The sequence below is a fragment of the Bos grunniens genome, chromosome 3, assembly GCF_055505025.1.
Source record: "Bos grunniens cultivar Pamir isolate PY7600 chromosome 3, Bosgru_T2T1.0, whole genome shotgun sequence".
NCBI classification, from domain to species: Eukaryota; Metazoa; Chordata; class Mammalia; order Artiodactyla; family Bovidae; genus Bos; species Bos grunniens.
The window spans coordinates 2,486,315-2,500,442 of record NC_141167.1 but is presented as its reverse complement, the minus strand read 5'-3'; the positions used below and the strand labels follow the sequence as shown (position 1 = coordinate 2,500,442).

General features: G+C 52.4%; 1 protein-coding gene across 2 annotated transcripts in view; it reads right to left on the bottom strand.

Moving 5' to 3' along the window:
- Nucleotides 1-2,216: 2,216 nt before the first annotated feature.
- Nucleotides 2,217-14,128, bottom strand: part of NDUFA10 (NADH:ubiquinone oxidoreductase subunit A10) — a 43,687-nt gene continuing 31,775 nt past the window's right edge. For both annotated transcript variants that reach the window (XM_086375390.1, XM_086375401.1), the window contains one exon: nucleotides 2,217-2,559. In XM_086375390.1, coding sequence (XP_086231516.1) covers nucleotides 2,491-2,559 — 69 coding nt within the window. In that variant the 3' untranslated portion in view covers nucleotides 2,217-2,490. The remainder of the gene's footprint in view (nucleotides 2,560-14,128) is intronic.

The window sequence follows — 14,128 nt, the reverse complement described above, 5'->3', positions numbered from 1 at the left end:
CTTTCTGCCCCGTCCAGGGCTGCAAACGGCGGCTGGGACCCAGGAGGCTAAACACACACACGCACGTACTGAAGAGCCCGCCGCCGACCAACACATGTTCCCTGCTTGCTTCTTGGTGTTGACATGTGCACCGCTAAGAACGACCAGCCCAGAAACAGGTCACTGGTAAGGGAACAGGACACAGAGACCCCGGGCCAAACTGGTGGCCAACGGGCTTTTGACAAACAAAATGGGCTTCAGTAGGCAAGGCAAGAGCACGTCTCCTTCCTGTCGTATCACAGATCCCGGCCCGGGACGAGACGAGGACAGGTAAGCGGCATCCTTGGGTCACCTGCCCCGCGTTGGGCCACACGCCTGGTCAGCGCTGGGCCCAGTGACCTGCCAGCTCGGGTGGACGTAAGGACCTGTCTGCCACCCGCTCTAAGCAGCTGGGGGCCTCACCCCCCTGGTGACAAAACCTGAGAGAAAAGGTGCGTTACGGGAAACTGACGTCTTCTTGGAGCCTCCCTCCTGGAGACACACACACATGCGCGGTTGTGACAACAGGCTTCCTCCCCGAGCCTGGGGCAGGAGAGGCTGGAAGCGCTGTGACCTGCCCCCGGGGTTTCTTGCGGCTGTGGGCCTTCCTGTGAGACGCAGCCGCGGTAGCTCCCTGGGCCTTCTGTGCGTGCAGAGGCTCGGACACGCGCTCTTCTGCCCAACCTCCCAGGAAAAGAAACCCCGAGCACGACGTGATCCCCTCCTCAGCCCACAGATCACACCTGCGGCCTGGAGGGAGCAGGGTCACCGGGTTAGCACTGACCGTCCTGCCTGAGGCCTGTCACTGGCCTGACTGCTGACCTCAGGCCCGCGGCCGTGACAGTGAGTGCTGGCTCCTTATGGAGCAGGGTCACCAGGTCAGCACTGACCATCCTGCCCAAGGCCCGTCACCGGCCTGCCCACTGACGTCAGGCCCACAGCTGTGACAGTGAGTGCTGGCTCCTTACAGAGCAGGGTCATAGGGTCAGCACTGACCGTCCTGCCCGAGGCCCATCACAGGCCTGCCCACTGACCTCAGGCCCGTGGCTGTGACAGTGAGAGCAGTGAGCGCTGGCTCCTTACAGAGCAGGGTCATAGGGTCAGCACTGACCGTCCTGCCCGAGGCCCGTCACAGGCCTGCCCGCTGACCTCAGGCCTGCGGCCGTGACAGTAGGCGCAGTGAGCGCTGGCTCTTTAGGCCAAGATGCTGGCAGATAATCAGACGAGTTTCCTTCCCTTCCTCTCCTCCCCTTGCCTTCCTCTCCTCCAAGGGGTCTGTGAGGGGCTCCAGGACTGGCCCCCTGCCTGGCGCACTCACTTTTAATGACAAAAGCAGCTTTTTTGAGAAATGCCTCTGGATTCCAACCCAGAAACTGCTGGCAAACTTTTTAATCCTTAAAACCTGACCAGAGCGAGGCCAGCGAGGGCGGGAGGACGGGGAGAGAGGGGAAGGAGGGGGCGGGTGGGCGGGTAGGCAGGCGGCGGGGCTCCTGCAGCAACCCCCGTCCAGGACTGGAGCCACAGGCCACGCGGTGAGGAAGCACCTGAACTGAGCCCGACACTGACGGGATCTCACCTCACTTACGTTTCAGCAGTCACCTGTGGCTTGGAGCTGTGTGCTGAACACGTGGAGCCCTGGGGCAGAAAACCTGACTGAGCGGTTCTGCAGCTTAACAGCTCAACTCCTGAGGAGCACACGGGGACAATTAGCCTGCAGGAAATCTCGCTTCTGTTTTCCAAGTTTCAATGGAGGTGAATAAAGAAGCGTGACTTGCTCTCGCGTGACTCGTTTCTGAAAACTGGACTTCCAGGCGATGAAGGCGTAGGTACACTGATTTGCTTTTGCGGTTTACCCCACCGCCATCCTCTGTGTGAACCTCCCCTGGAAAGAAGGAGTCACGAGGTTGGCTGACCACGGTCCTCGCAGGAGACTTCCAGAGCTCTGCTACAAGTGCCCAGCTCCATATATCGGGGGGAATTTCTCCCTCCTCTGGCTATTTCCTCCGTTCTTTCTCCTTTTCCTCTAACGCGGCAACTACGTTCTAAAACACACAAAATAAGCGCTTCAGGACCACCTTCAGTCCTGAAACAGGTCTTAACCAAACCAAACCACACCCAAGCAAACTGTGAGCTAATGGTGTGCACACACACACATATGTGTCACGTATGTGCGCGTGCAGACGCATCACGGAGAGAGGTGCCACAGAAACAGTTTTATTTCTCGAAGTCTGAAGACACAGGCGCAGACTGGGCCCGACACAGCCGGGCTGTGGGGAAGGAGACGCTCCAGGCGGTGCCTGCTCTCTCACAGCGGACGCTGCTTGCCCAGGGACAAGCGCTGTAGAAGGAAGCTGGGCCCCCTAACTGGGGGGCTTCTGTCTGCACCCCTGCCCCCCAGCGTGAGGCTAGCGGAGTGCAGGAGCTGGGGGCCTGGGCGTGTCTTCGTCCCTGCAAGGCGGCCTCCGGGAGGCGTCACTTCAGCCAGATCCACTTGTCCCCCACGTCCTCGTTGTACCCGGCGCGGTACTTGCGGCCTGGCAGCTGTGGAACGGAGAGTGTGGTTACCAGCAGTTTACAGCAGACACACGTCCCCCGCTCACCGATAGCCTCCCTGCTCCGTCCCTCGTGCCCCAGGACAGGGGGGCCTGCCCCTGGGGCTTCCTGCTGCAAGGGTGAGGAGCTCCTTGGGAATAAAACACGACAGGACCCCGCCCCCGGGAGCTTCCACCCTGGTGGGGCGCTATAAACACAAATACTATCAACACCAACCCAAGCGCTGCCTTGCTGTCACGAGGGGGCCGTGGAGCCACGGGCAGAAACAGTTCTGGCCCAGGGGAGCCGCAGCCACGCGGGAAGGGTGGCGGCAGGGGATGTGTCAGCCCTTCCCCCAACCCTCCCATCTCCTGCCTGCGCCTCCCGCAGGGACCGCACGGCCGGTCGGGGCGGGGGCCCGAGGACACAGGGTGGGAAGCGGGAGCGGCCACGAAGCAGGAGCTGCAGGCACGTCTCCCCTCCCCACTCTCGTCCACGAGGCGCTCCCAGCCAACTGTCGCACAAACACGGCGCTGTAGCAGGAACAGTCTAAGACGTTGGCACGCCTTCAAGTTTATCACGTCAGAAAGTAACGTTTCATCTGAATGACGGACTGCAGCCTCACGTCCAGAGAACAGAGTTCGGATCTCAGGGACGCCCTGAGAGGCTCTCCAGCCTCCATAACAGCAGCAGACCCCGCCAGGCCAGCCGCCAGCACTGCAGGACGGTCCAGGAAGGCTCTGCCGTCTTCTTTGTGAATCGGATATTAAACCACAGAGCAGAGAATAAACACGAGCAGAGTCTGGAGCCGCAGAGCCTGCCAGCCTCTAGTAACTGCGCCACAGTATGCCCTCTGGCCCTCTCTGGGCAGCCCTGATTGGCCGTGGGCACCGAGTGGGGTCCCCAGATCCCAGCAGCCCTCTCAGTGGAGAGAAGTCGGCAGAGAACCCCAGGAGGTTTCCGTCTGCAGTGTTTCATAGTGAGACCCAAAACTAGCTTCTTCCTTTTTCTCACTCCATATCCCCTTTCCACCAACCTGCGCCTCCACCACCAATTCAGTTCCTCACTTGCACACCCCCTCCGTGGAGCCGTGAAGGCAGAGGTCACAGGGCCGCCCGGCACGTCCCTCAGGAGGTGCCTGACAAGCCAGCAGGAGCACAGCCCCTGGCCTGGCTGGAGCTCAGCGCTCTGGCCGGCGTGGGCCCGCCCTGATCGGGGGAGCCGGCAGGGACGGTGGGTGTGAGTTCTGAGTGGGGCCCAGCGGGAGCGGGAACAAACTGATGCGCCGAGTCTGACCATGGGGCATCTGAGGCCCTGGAGAGCCCTGACGCCAGGGGAGGCCCCAGCTCCACCTGCTCCAGCCTGGACAGCAAGGCATCTGAGGCCCTGGAGAGCCCTGACGCCAGGGGAGGCCCCAGCTCCACCTGCTCCAGCCTGGACAGCAAGAGTGCCGGAAGGGGCTCGAGAGGTCCGAGGCCACAGAGGCTGCTCCGGGTGCTTAGAGATGCCGGCACAGGCTGAGTTAGCCAGCTGCTCAGACACCAGCCAACTGAGAAAACAAACACATATCCACTCATTCTCCTGGAGGAAACAGATTCTTCCACCTCTGGCGCACTGTGTCCTAGCGGCTTTGAGAGACATGAACGCCAGTCCTATGTTCTCTAAGCTTGGAAAATACACAGAACACATGAGCCAGTCGGGAAGTGGGACAGCAGCAGGTGGAAAGCGCTGGAGGGCCTGAGTGCCCCCTGCCCAACGGGACATGGGAGAAGGGGATGCAGTGCAGGACAGGCAGAGCACCCACTGCGAATACACCCACGCTAGAGGCTCATCCTCACACCGCAGGGTCGCAGTGCCATACAGGTAAACGTCTTAACTCCACTCAACTCACATGAGCTGAAAAGGAAGCTCCTAACTCAATACCTGTTCAAACACCTGAGAATAGGACGTTCCTAAAAATCCTAAAACAGAAGTGACAACTGAACACGAGTGAAGTGTGGGCGCCCCGGCCGGCCAGGCTGTGGGCGAAAGGCTGCCCTTCTCTTCAGAGCCGCAGGCCCCCAGGAAACCCGCACCTCTGCACAAACCGGTGCACCTGGCAGGATGTCTACCTTTGACGCTGACTCTCCTCTCCGAGGGACACACATTATTTCCTACACACAGCAATGCAAATAATGGGACAGGCAGACTAACGCTGAACTGCAACAGCAGCTTTCCGCGGGGACCAAGGCGCGGTGCGGGGAGAGAGGCAGGTCTTAGAGCCTCTTCCAGCCACAGCTAACGAAGGGCAGACTGAAAGCGTCAGACATCTACTCAAGTCAAACAGCCTCTAACCAAGAATGGGCATTTCAGCACAAAAAACAGATGCCGAATTAGTCCTAACTAAGGTCTGAATGTCGAGAGGAAGTACGAAACAGCCACGTCTGTACCTGTCTTCTTCAGCAGATTTAGATAAACTGATCCTAAGGCTTTTCTGTGTATTGCAAGTTTGTCCTTAGTAAAGTGAACTTTGTAAAGGCAAGAACATACAACATTAACATATTAAAGTTATTGAACAACTCTATTTTTAAAACTGGTAAAGGAGAACTTGACACTGAAAATGAAGATAGCGAGCTGAGGTGCTAAGGAAATGCAAACAGCAGGAGAGAAAGCTGAAGACCCTGCTATCCTAGCCACTGTCTTGGACACGATCTGACTCATGGAGGGAACACAGTATCTTAATAGCATCTGGCCTCCTTAAATTGGAAAGGGACAGAATCGGTAAAGTGGAAACCAATTCCCGGTTTGTCTACCCCAAGGAAGGGCTGTGAAGAAATAAAAAGCGACCTGATGCAGCATTTGAAAATGGCTTAAAAAAATTAGTAGGCACTCATGCACACATTCAGTATTTATATGAATTTGTTTACAGGGTCACTTCCAACTTCAGAGCTGGGGGCAGTGTGTGCATGGAAAACGTGCTGATAAATGGCTCTCACGTCCCTCTGAGACTCCAGGCAGTCCCTGGAGACTGCATGGAGGCGAAGGCCAGCGGGAGCCCGGCCAGGGCCGCCACAGGTCTGCAAACAAGCACCCAGGCCACAGGTCAGCGAAACCAAACCAAACCATTCATTCTTAGCACATGAAACTCCGAGACCCTTTCTCTCCTAAAAAGCTCACCACTAGTCAAGGCCCCTGTATCACGGCAGGTGAAGTGGCAGAGCCCACACAAGGACTGACAAGCGAGGCACCAGCTCAGTCTCGGGAGGTCGTCCTGCCAGAGCCTTGGGGGGCCTCCCTGGGCCGCACTCTCACTGACAGAGCCCTCCTCTCCTGCACGCTGCCTACCCCTCTCCCCGCCGCACGGAGGCTTCCATTCCTGGAATGAGCTGAGCCTGCCTCTACCTCCCAGGACCACTGCCCCCCGCCCCAAGTGCGGCAGGGACACCAACACCCACGCGGGCAGGCACCCAAGACCCCACCCGAGTCCCTCAGCACTCAGAGGCCCTGCTACGCACTCCCCTACGCACTCCCCGCTAACTCTTATCCCTCCACGGCCCCAGCGCCAAGAACAGCAAACAGCGCTGGAAACAAGAAACACGTGACAGACGCCAGGGGCGTGCCTCGCGGAGCAGGGGCTGGGGGAGCGTGGCCCCCACCATTCAGCGCCCTCGAGACGCCGCAGCTCTCTGGAGCATCACAGCGCAAGGCTTCCCTCACGCGCCCTGAACTGGGGCTCAACGGTTCTCTGTCCACTGAGCAAAGGGAGACCCAGCTCCCTGCTCGGACCCTCTGCGGAGGGGACATGGAAGACCCAGCTCCAAATCAGCTTTCAGATCACAAACAAAAACAGAGAAGCCTTCCGCTTCCAGCAAAACAACAGCCCAGTACCCTGAAAAACCTCCAGAAACGCATTTAGCTGCACTGCTGAGCAATGTGAGATTTCACCTGGGGCTGAAACGGAGAGGGAGCGGGAAAGCAGCGTTGAGTGGCAGGCTCCACCCCCGGGGCTTCGGGCAAGTGGTCGTGGTGATGCACCTCCGGGCAGCTCAGAAATGGCTGGGGGGCAGGGAGAGGGGAAGGGAGGGAGGCGGGTGGAGAATGCACAAGGAGGTCTCGACGGGGACCTTAAGAATTCACTGCCTCAGCCGGTCCTCACACAAGTGTGGGCTCCTGATCCTTACCATCGGGGCCTGGGATCCCACAAGCAGCAAAGGAAGCTTCAACCCTAGCACTTCCTGAATCCCTGGGCCTGGAGCCAGCACAGTCCATCTAGGAGCAGGGCCGTCAGCATCAGCGGACAACACAGGATGCCCCGTGAATGAAATACCCTGGCAGGAGTACACCCAGCTACGAACCAAGGTAACTGATTTCCAGACAGTCTGGGTTCACCTGAATTCAAAACTTCCTGAACCATCCTGTCCTGAGGAGGGCCAGGGGTAAACACCCACAAAGCATGAACTCAGGGTCCAAGGTCTCCAAAGGCAGCAGGAAGTAAGCCACCACGGGTAGGAATCAGAGAAAACGGTAAAAGATGGAGTCAGGCTCCAGCCCCTACACCACACACGGAATACAGCGACTGCGTTCACGATGTTTAGAGTAAGAAACTGAAGATGGAAGCAAGGAGGAAGACCCTACCAACGAATCAGAAGGTGTCAGCTGAACAAAAAAGAAATGTCTTTTTCCAAGAATTGGAAGCACTACCCAGGCATCTCCAACCACAGCGTCAACAAGCTCAGCCTCCCCCGCAGGACCTAAGTCCCGCCTCTCCACTACCATCACAATGGGTGTGTCTTGAGAACACCACCCCCTCCTAGTTCCCAGGCCCCCACAGGCGCAGGGCCAGAGCTCCTCAGGCTTCTGAGGAGACCATGATGCAGGTTTCGGCTTATTACCTTTACTATGTTAATCAGGATGATACAGCTGACCCTTGAACACCGCGGCGGAACCACAGACCGCGGAAATGGAGGGGGCCACCTGTAAGATCTTGCCCCACACTGTAAAGGGCCGACTGGACAAACCGCTCATATTCAGACGGCTAGACACTCATTTTTAAATGCTGCTTTCCTGGACAGGGAAACCAGGTAACTCACTTCAGCAGGCTATCGCCATAGAAAGCACCCTGCCGACTCTCGCTTATTCCAGGAAGTAAACGGCCGCAAACCACCCTCTGCTCTAGTACTGAATCAATCCGGCTGGGAAAGAAGCAATCCCTTAAAATGTCCCCACGCCGCTCGCTCACCCCTGCACGGAGCCACCCCTGTCTCGGGGTCTCAGAGGACAGCGGCCTCGCTGGCTGCTAGCTCGGCCATTTCTAGAACTATGCTCATAGCCGGGCCAGGGAACCTTCAGGGAGAGAAAAATCTTTCTGGATACAGACCACTGGAGGAGAAATTCACAGACGGGTTTTATCTGTTCGTCTTTAATTCCCCGCAACGCCCTTTCCACAGTGAAATTTGGCAATAACTCTTGCTCACGTCTTTAAGGTCCAAACAAAATTCTGTGAATGAAGAGATACACTCACTATTATTTACATTCTAATTTCAACTTACCATTTTTTAAAAATTCAGACTTAAATTGAAGAAAGTAAGGCAAACCACTAGACCATTCAGGTATGACCTAAATCAAACGCCTTACGATTATACAGTGGAAGTGACAAACAAATCCAAGGGATTAGATCTGATAGAAAGAGTGCCTGAAGAACTATGGACGGAGGTCTGTAACACTGTACAAGATGTGGTGATCAAAACCATCCCCAAGAGGGAGAAATGCAAAAAGGCAAATTGGGTTGTCTGAGGAGGCCTTACAAATAGCTGAGAAAAGAAGAGATGTGAAAGGCAAAAGGGAAAAGAAAAGATATACCCATTTGAATGCAGAGTTCAAACAATAGCAAGGAGAGATAAGAAAGCCTTCCTTAGTGATCAATGCAAAGAAACAGAAGAAAACAATAGAATGGGAAAGACTAGAGATCTCTTCAAGAAAATTAGAGATACAAAGGGAACATTTCATGCAAAGATGGGCAAAATAAAGGACAGAAATGGCATGGACCTAACAGAAGCAGAAAGTCTTAAGAAGAGGTGGCAAGAATACACAGAACTATACAAAAAAGATCTTCATGACCTGGATAACCATGATGGTGTGATCACTGACCTAGAGCCAGACATCCTGGAATGTGAAGTCAAGTGGGCCTTAGATCACTATGAACAAAGCTAGTGGAGGTGATAGAATTCCAGTTGAGCTATTCCAAATCCTGAAAGATGATGCTGTGAAAGTGCTGCACTCAATATGCCAGCAAATTTGGAAAACTCAGCAGTGGCCACAGGACTGGAAAAGGTCAGTTTTCATTCCAATCCCAAAGAAAGGCAATGCCAAAGAATGCTCAAACTACCGCACAATTGCACTCATCTCACACGCTAGTAAAGTAATGCTTAAAATTCTCCAAGCCAGGCTTCAGGAATATGTGAACGGTGAACTTCCTGATGTTCAAGCTGGTTTTAGAAAAGGCAGAGGAACCAGAGATCAAATTGCCAACATCTGCTGGATCATGGAAAAAGCAAGAGAGTTCCAGAAAAGCATCTATTTCTGCTTTATTGACTATGCCAAAGCCTTTGACTGTGTGGATCACAATAAACTGTGGAAAATTCTGAAAGACATGGAATACCAGACCACCTGATCTGCCTCTTGAGAAATTTGTATGCAGGTCAAGAAGCAACAGTTAGAACTAGACATGAAACAACAGACTGGTTCCAAATAGGAAAAGGAGTACATCAAGGCTGTATATTGTCACCCTGTTTACTTAACTTATATGCAGAGTACATCATGAGAAACGCTGGACTAGAAGAAGCACAAGCTGGAATCAAGACTGCTGGGAGAAATATAAATAACCTCAGATATGCAGATGACACCACCCTTATGGCAGAAAGTGAAGAGGAACTAAAAAGCCTCTTGATGAAAGTGAAAGTGGAGAGTGAAAAAGTTGGCTTAAAGCTCAACATTCAGAAAATGAAGATCATGGCATCTGGTTCCATCACTTCATGGGAAATAGATGGGGAAACAGTGGAAACAGTGTCAGACTTTATTTTTCTGGACTCCAAAATCACTGCAGATGGTGACTGCAGCCACGAAATTAAAAGATGGTTACTCCTTGGAAGGAAAGTTATGACCAATCTAGATAGCATATTCAAAAGCAGAGACATTACTTTGCCAACAAAGGTTCGTCTAGTCAAGGCTATGGTTTTTCCTGTGGTCATGTATGGATGTGAGAATTGGAGTGTGAAGAAGGCTGAGCGCCGAAGAATTGATGCTTTTGAACTGTGTTGTTGGAGAAGACTCTTGAGAGTCCCTTGGACTGCAAGGAGATACAACCAGTCCATTCTGAAGGAGATCAGGCCTGGGATTTCTTTGGAAGGAATGATACTAAAGCTGAAACTCCAGTACTTTGGCCACCTCATGCGAAGAGTTGACTCATTGGAAAAGACTCTGATGCTGGGAGGGACTGGGGGCAAGAGGAGAAGAGGACGACAGAGGATGAGATGGCTGAATGGCATCACTGACTCGATGGATGTGAGTCTGGGTAAACTCTGGGAGTTGGTGATGGACAGGGAGGCCTGGCGTGCTGCGTTTCATGGGGTCGCAAAGAGTCGGACACGACTGAGCAAGTGATCTGATCTGACTGGATCACAGAAAAGCAAGACAATTCTGGAAAAATATCTGCTTCAATGACTATGCTAAAGCCTTCGACTGTGTGGATCACAACAAACTGTGGAAAATTCTTAGAGAGATGGGAACAGCAGACCACCTGACCTGCCTCCTGAGAAATCTGTATGCAGGTCAGGAAACAGAACTGGACATGGAACGATGGACTGGTTCCAAATTGGGAAAGGAGTCACCTTGCTCCTGTGCAGAGCACATTATGCTAAATGTCAGACTGGATAAAGTGCAAGCTGGAATCAAGATTGCTGGGAGAAATATCAAGAACCTCAGATACGCAGATGACACCACCCTTATGGCTGAAAGCAAAGAGGAACTAAAGAGCCTCTTGATGAAAGTGAAAAAGGGGAGTGAAAAAGCGGGCTTAAAACTCAACATTCAAAAAAACTAAGATCATGGCATCTGGTCCCATCACTTCATGGCAAATAGATGGGAAACAATGGAAACAGTGACAGAGTTTATTTCCTGGGCTCCAAAATCACTGCAGATGGTGACTGCAGCCATGAAATTAAAAGACGCCTGCTCCTTGGAAGAAAACCTATGACAAACCTAGACAGCATATTAAAAAGCAGAGACATCACTTTAATGACAAAGGTCCAGCTAAGTCAAAGCTATGGTTTTTCCAGTGGTCATGTATGGATATGAGAGTTGGACCATAAAGAAGGCTGAGCACCGAAGAACTGATGCTTTTGAGTTGTGTTGGAGAAGACTCTTGAGAGTCCCCTGGACTGCAAGAAGATCCAACCAGTCAATCATAAAGGAAATCAGTCCTGAATATTCATTCATTGGAAGGACTGATGCTGAAGCTCCAATACTTTGGCCACCTGATGTGAAGAGCTGACTCATTAGAAAAGACCCTGATGCAGGGAAAGATTGAGGGCAGGAGGAGAAGGGGACAGACAGAGGATGAGATGGTTGACTGGCATCACTAACACGATGGACATGAGTTTGAGCAAGCTCAGGGAGACAGTGAAGGACAAGGAAGCCTGGCATGCTGCAGTCCACAGGGTCGCAAGGAGTTGGCCACAACTGAACAGCAACAACAAGAACCCTCTGTGTGCGCACGCTCGGTCGTGTCCGGCTCTTTGCCACCCCGTGGACTGTAACCCTCCAGACTGCTCTGTCCATGGGGTTTCCCAGGCAAGAACACTGGAGTGCGCTGACCTTTCCTACTCCAGGAGATCTTCCTGACTCAGGAGCAGCCCACATCTCTCATGTCTCCCACACTGGCGGGCGGAGTCTTCACCACTGTGCCACCTGGGAAGCCCTCTCTAATATCATCCTAATTTTTCATAAGTGTAAAATTATTCTTAAAAAATGAAGTTATTTTTTAAAAACTTAAGAATTTTATGAACTAGACTTCCCCAATCATTTAAATATTGACTAAAAATCCCAACATTTCTAACCACTATAATCCTAAGTCCAATATAGCAGCCTCCCTTTAATGGTCACAGATTAAAAATAAGAGAAAACACAACAGTGATGAAGAGCTGCCACACAGGCTCACTGAGTTGCTCGGCGAAATGACGAATATGTCCAGCTTCTGGTGGACGAGCACAGGCCCAGTCCACCCCGAGCCACTGTGAAAAATGGACAACATTTGTAAAACAATGTGTGCCAAGACATCAAACGCAGGGAAGTTCCAAGGCCCCAGAAGAGGATGGCAAAGGCGGGGCTGACTGCATCCAGGGGCCCCGCCTGCACTTACTGGCAGGAGTCAGAAGCCCAGTGGGCCCCCAGCAGGGGTCAAGCGCCGCCCCCCGCAGAGAAGCAGTCCAGCACAAGGGCTCCATCAGGAAGCACACACGGGAGACACGCCAGGCCTCTCAAACCCCAGAGCAGCGCCCGCCGGCGGGGCCTCTGACGGACACGGGGGCCTGCCAACTGACATGCTGCCGGACAACAGACAGCACAGCGCCGCAGCCTCACACCATCTTAACTGTTCCTCCAAAATAACGACTGGCATTTAAAAAAATACCAGTATACCAAAACATAAGATTAGATGTCCCCAAACGAAAAGACCAGAGGGAGAATGAGTTTAAACAGATCTAACAGAGGTCCAAATATTACAGTTACCAGATAACTTTTTGACTGATACGCAAGAGAAATTAGATAACAAAATAATTTCGACAGATGACTTGAAATTATTTAGAAAAAAAAGAATGAAATTCTAAAATCAAAAACAAGTACGATGAAAGTTAAAATCTCAAATATAGAAAATACAGGCCTAAGAGCAGATCCAGAAGAGCTGAAGAGAGTCAGTGATTAGGACAGAGTGAAGGGCACATCTGGGCTGAAGGTCACAGAGCAAACAGCAAAAAGACAGGAAGGAGCACACAGAACATGGCAGAAAGGGCCCAGCGTGTGGCGCCAAGGAGAGGAGAGAAACGGGGGCAAGCCAGACTGCTCCAAACCCGGCAACATGCATCAGCCAAAGAATGCCGTGAACTCTAAGCAGAGCAGACACAAAGGTACAGACGCACACCCCCCGAGACAGCACAGATGCTCAGAACCAAGTCAGAAACACTGCCCCCAAACACAGCAAGACCCTGCCAGAGGTATACGGAAAAGCCTTTCAAAAGAGGTCAGCAGCTCCAGGGGTCGGAGCAGGCACTGAGGGGCGGCACCAGGCTCCACGAGGGCTGTGCAATGGGGCAGAGGCAGCAGGGGAGGGAGCGTGGTGATGCCCGAGGGCGCGGCCGGGAAGGAAACGCTGAACCGAGGGGGCCAGGTGTCTGGCTGCCTGAGCAGGATGGGGACGGGGACAATGAGGAGGAGCCTGGAATTAAAGGTGAGCACTCGTGGCTGTCAGTACACTCAGACAAGTGAATACAGACACACGGGTATAAAATAGCAATCTCGGGAATCCAGTGATACCAATGTATAAATGAATAAGCAGAGAGGGGAGAGACCATCTCTTCACAGCAGAACAGTAACTAATGATGTAGAAGGAATGATGGAATCTGGATAATTACGCTTTGATAGCTGTCACATTAACCATTAATTCAGCCAAGAAAATGCTCAGATGCCAACTACCAGGTCAGAGTCTGATGAGGAAACGGACATTTACATGGTTTCAAGGAACTTCCACTGTAAATATTTATTAATTACAAAGAGTAAAACAGTTAACTTTACAGTGAGAACAGCACCTCAGTCAGGTGACCAGAGTTAACAGAACCCGTGACAGGACAAACAGGAATCACATGCTGCCTGACAGAGCAAAGGCATCTAAAGCAAGGTAATGGATTGCATTTAGTTTTCTTGTCTCTTTAGAATCTATGAATATGATCAGTTCTTCAGACTTTCCTTGATATTCAAGACGTTGGCACTTTGAAGATCACAGGATGGTTATTTTTTAATATCCCTCAATTTGGTTTGGTTTGGATGTTTTCCCATGATCAGACTTAGGTTTTGTGTGGTTTTTGTAGGGATGTTAGGGAACTTACTGCATCTTATCAGGCAGCACGTGAACCTTCCTGGGACAGCTGATGAGCTCTGAACAAGGTCTGTGGATCAGAGGCAGTAATGCATGAATGTTAATTTCCTAACCTTGACAGCTGTATTGTGGTTATGTGGGAGAATGTCCTTGTTTGTAAGAATTACACATTAAAGCCATGGTTCTCAAACCTTAGTGTGTACCAGAACTGGCTGGAGGACTCCCTAAAACAGGCTCCAGGCCCCATCACCAGGGACTGCTCCAGGGCTGGGGCCTGAGAACTGGCATTCCTCATGGGCGCCCAGGTGCCCTGACACGCGACCACACTCTGAGAATCCGTGTGTCAGGACGGCTGAAGATCACGGGCGTGATGCTCATCACTGACAGAGGTTCGGAAGTTAGTTTTCTGTTCCTGTTACTTTTGTAAATTTGAAAAATTCCAAGATGAAAATCAGA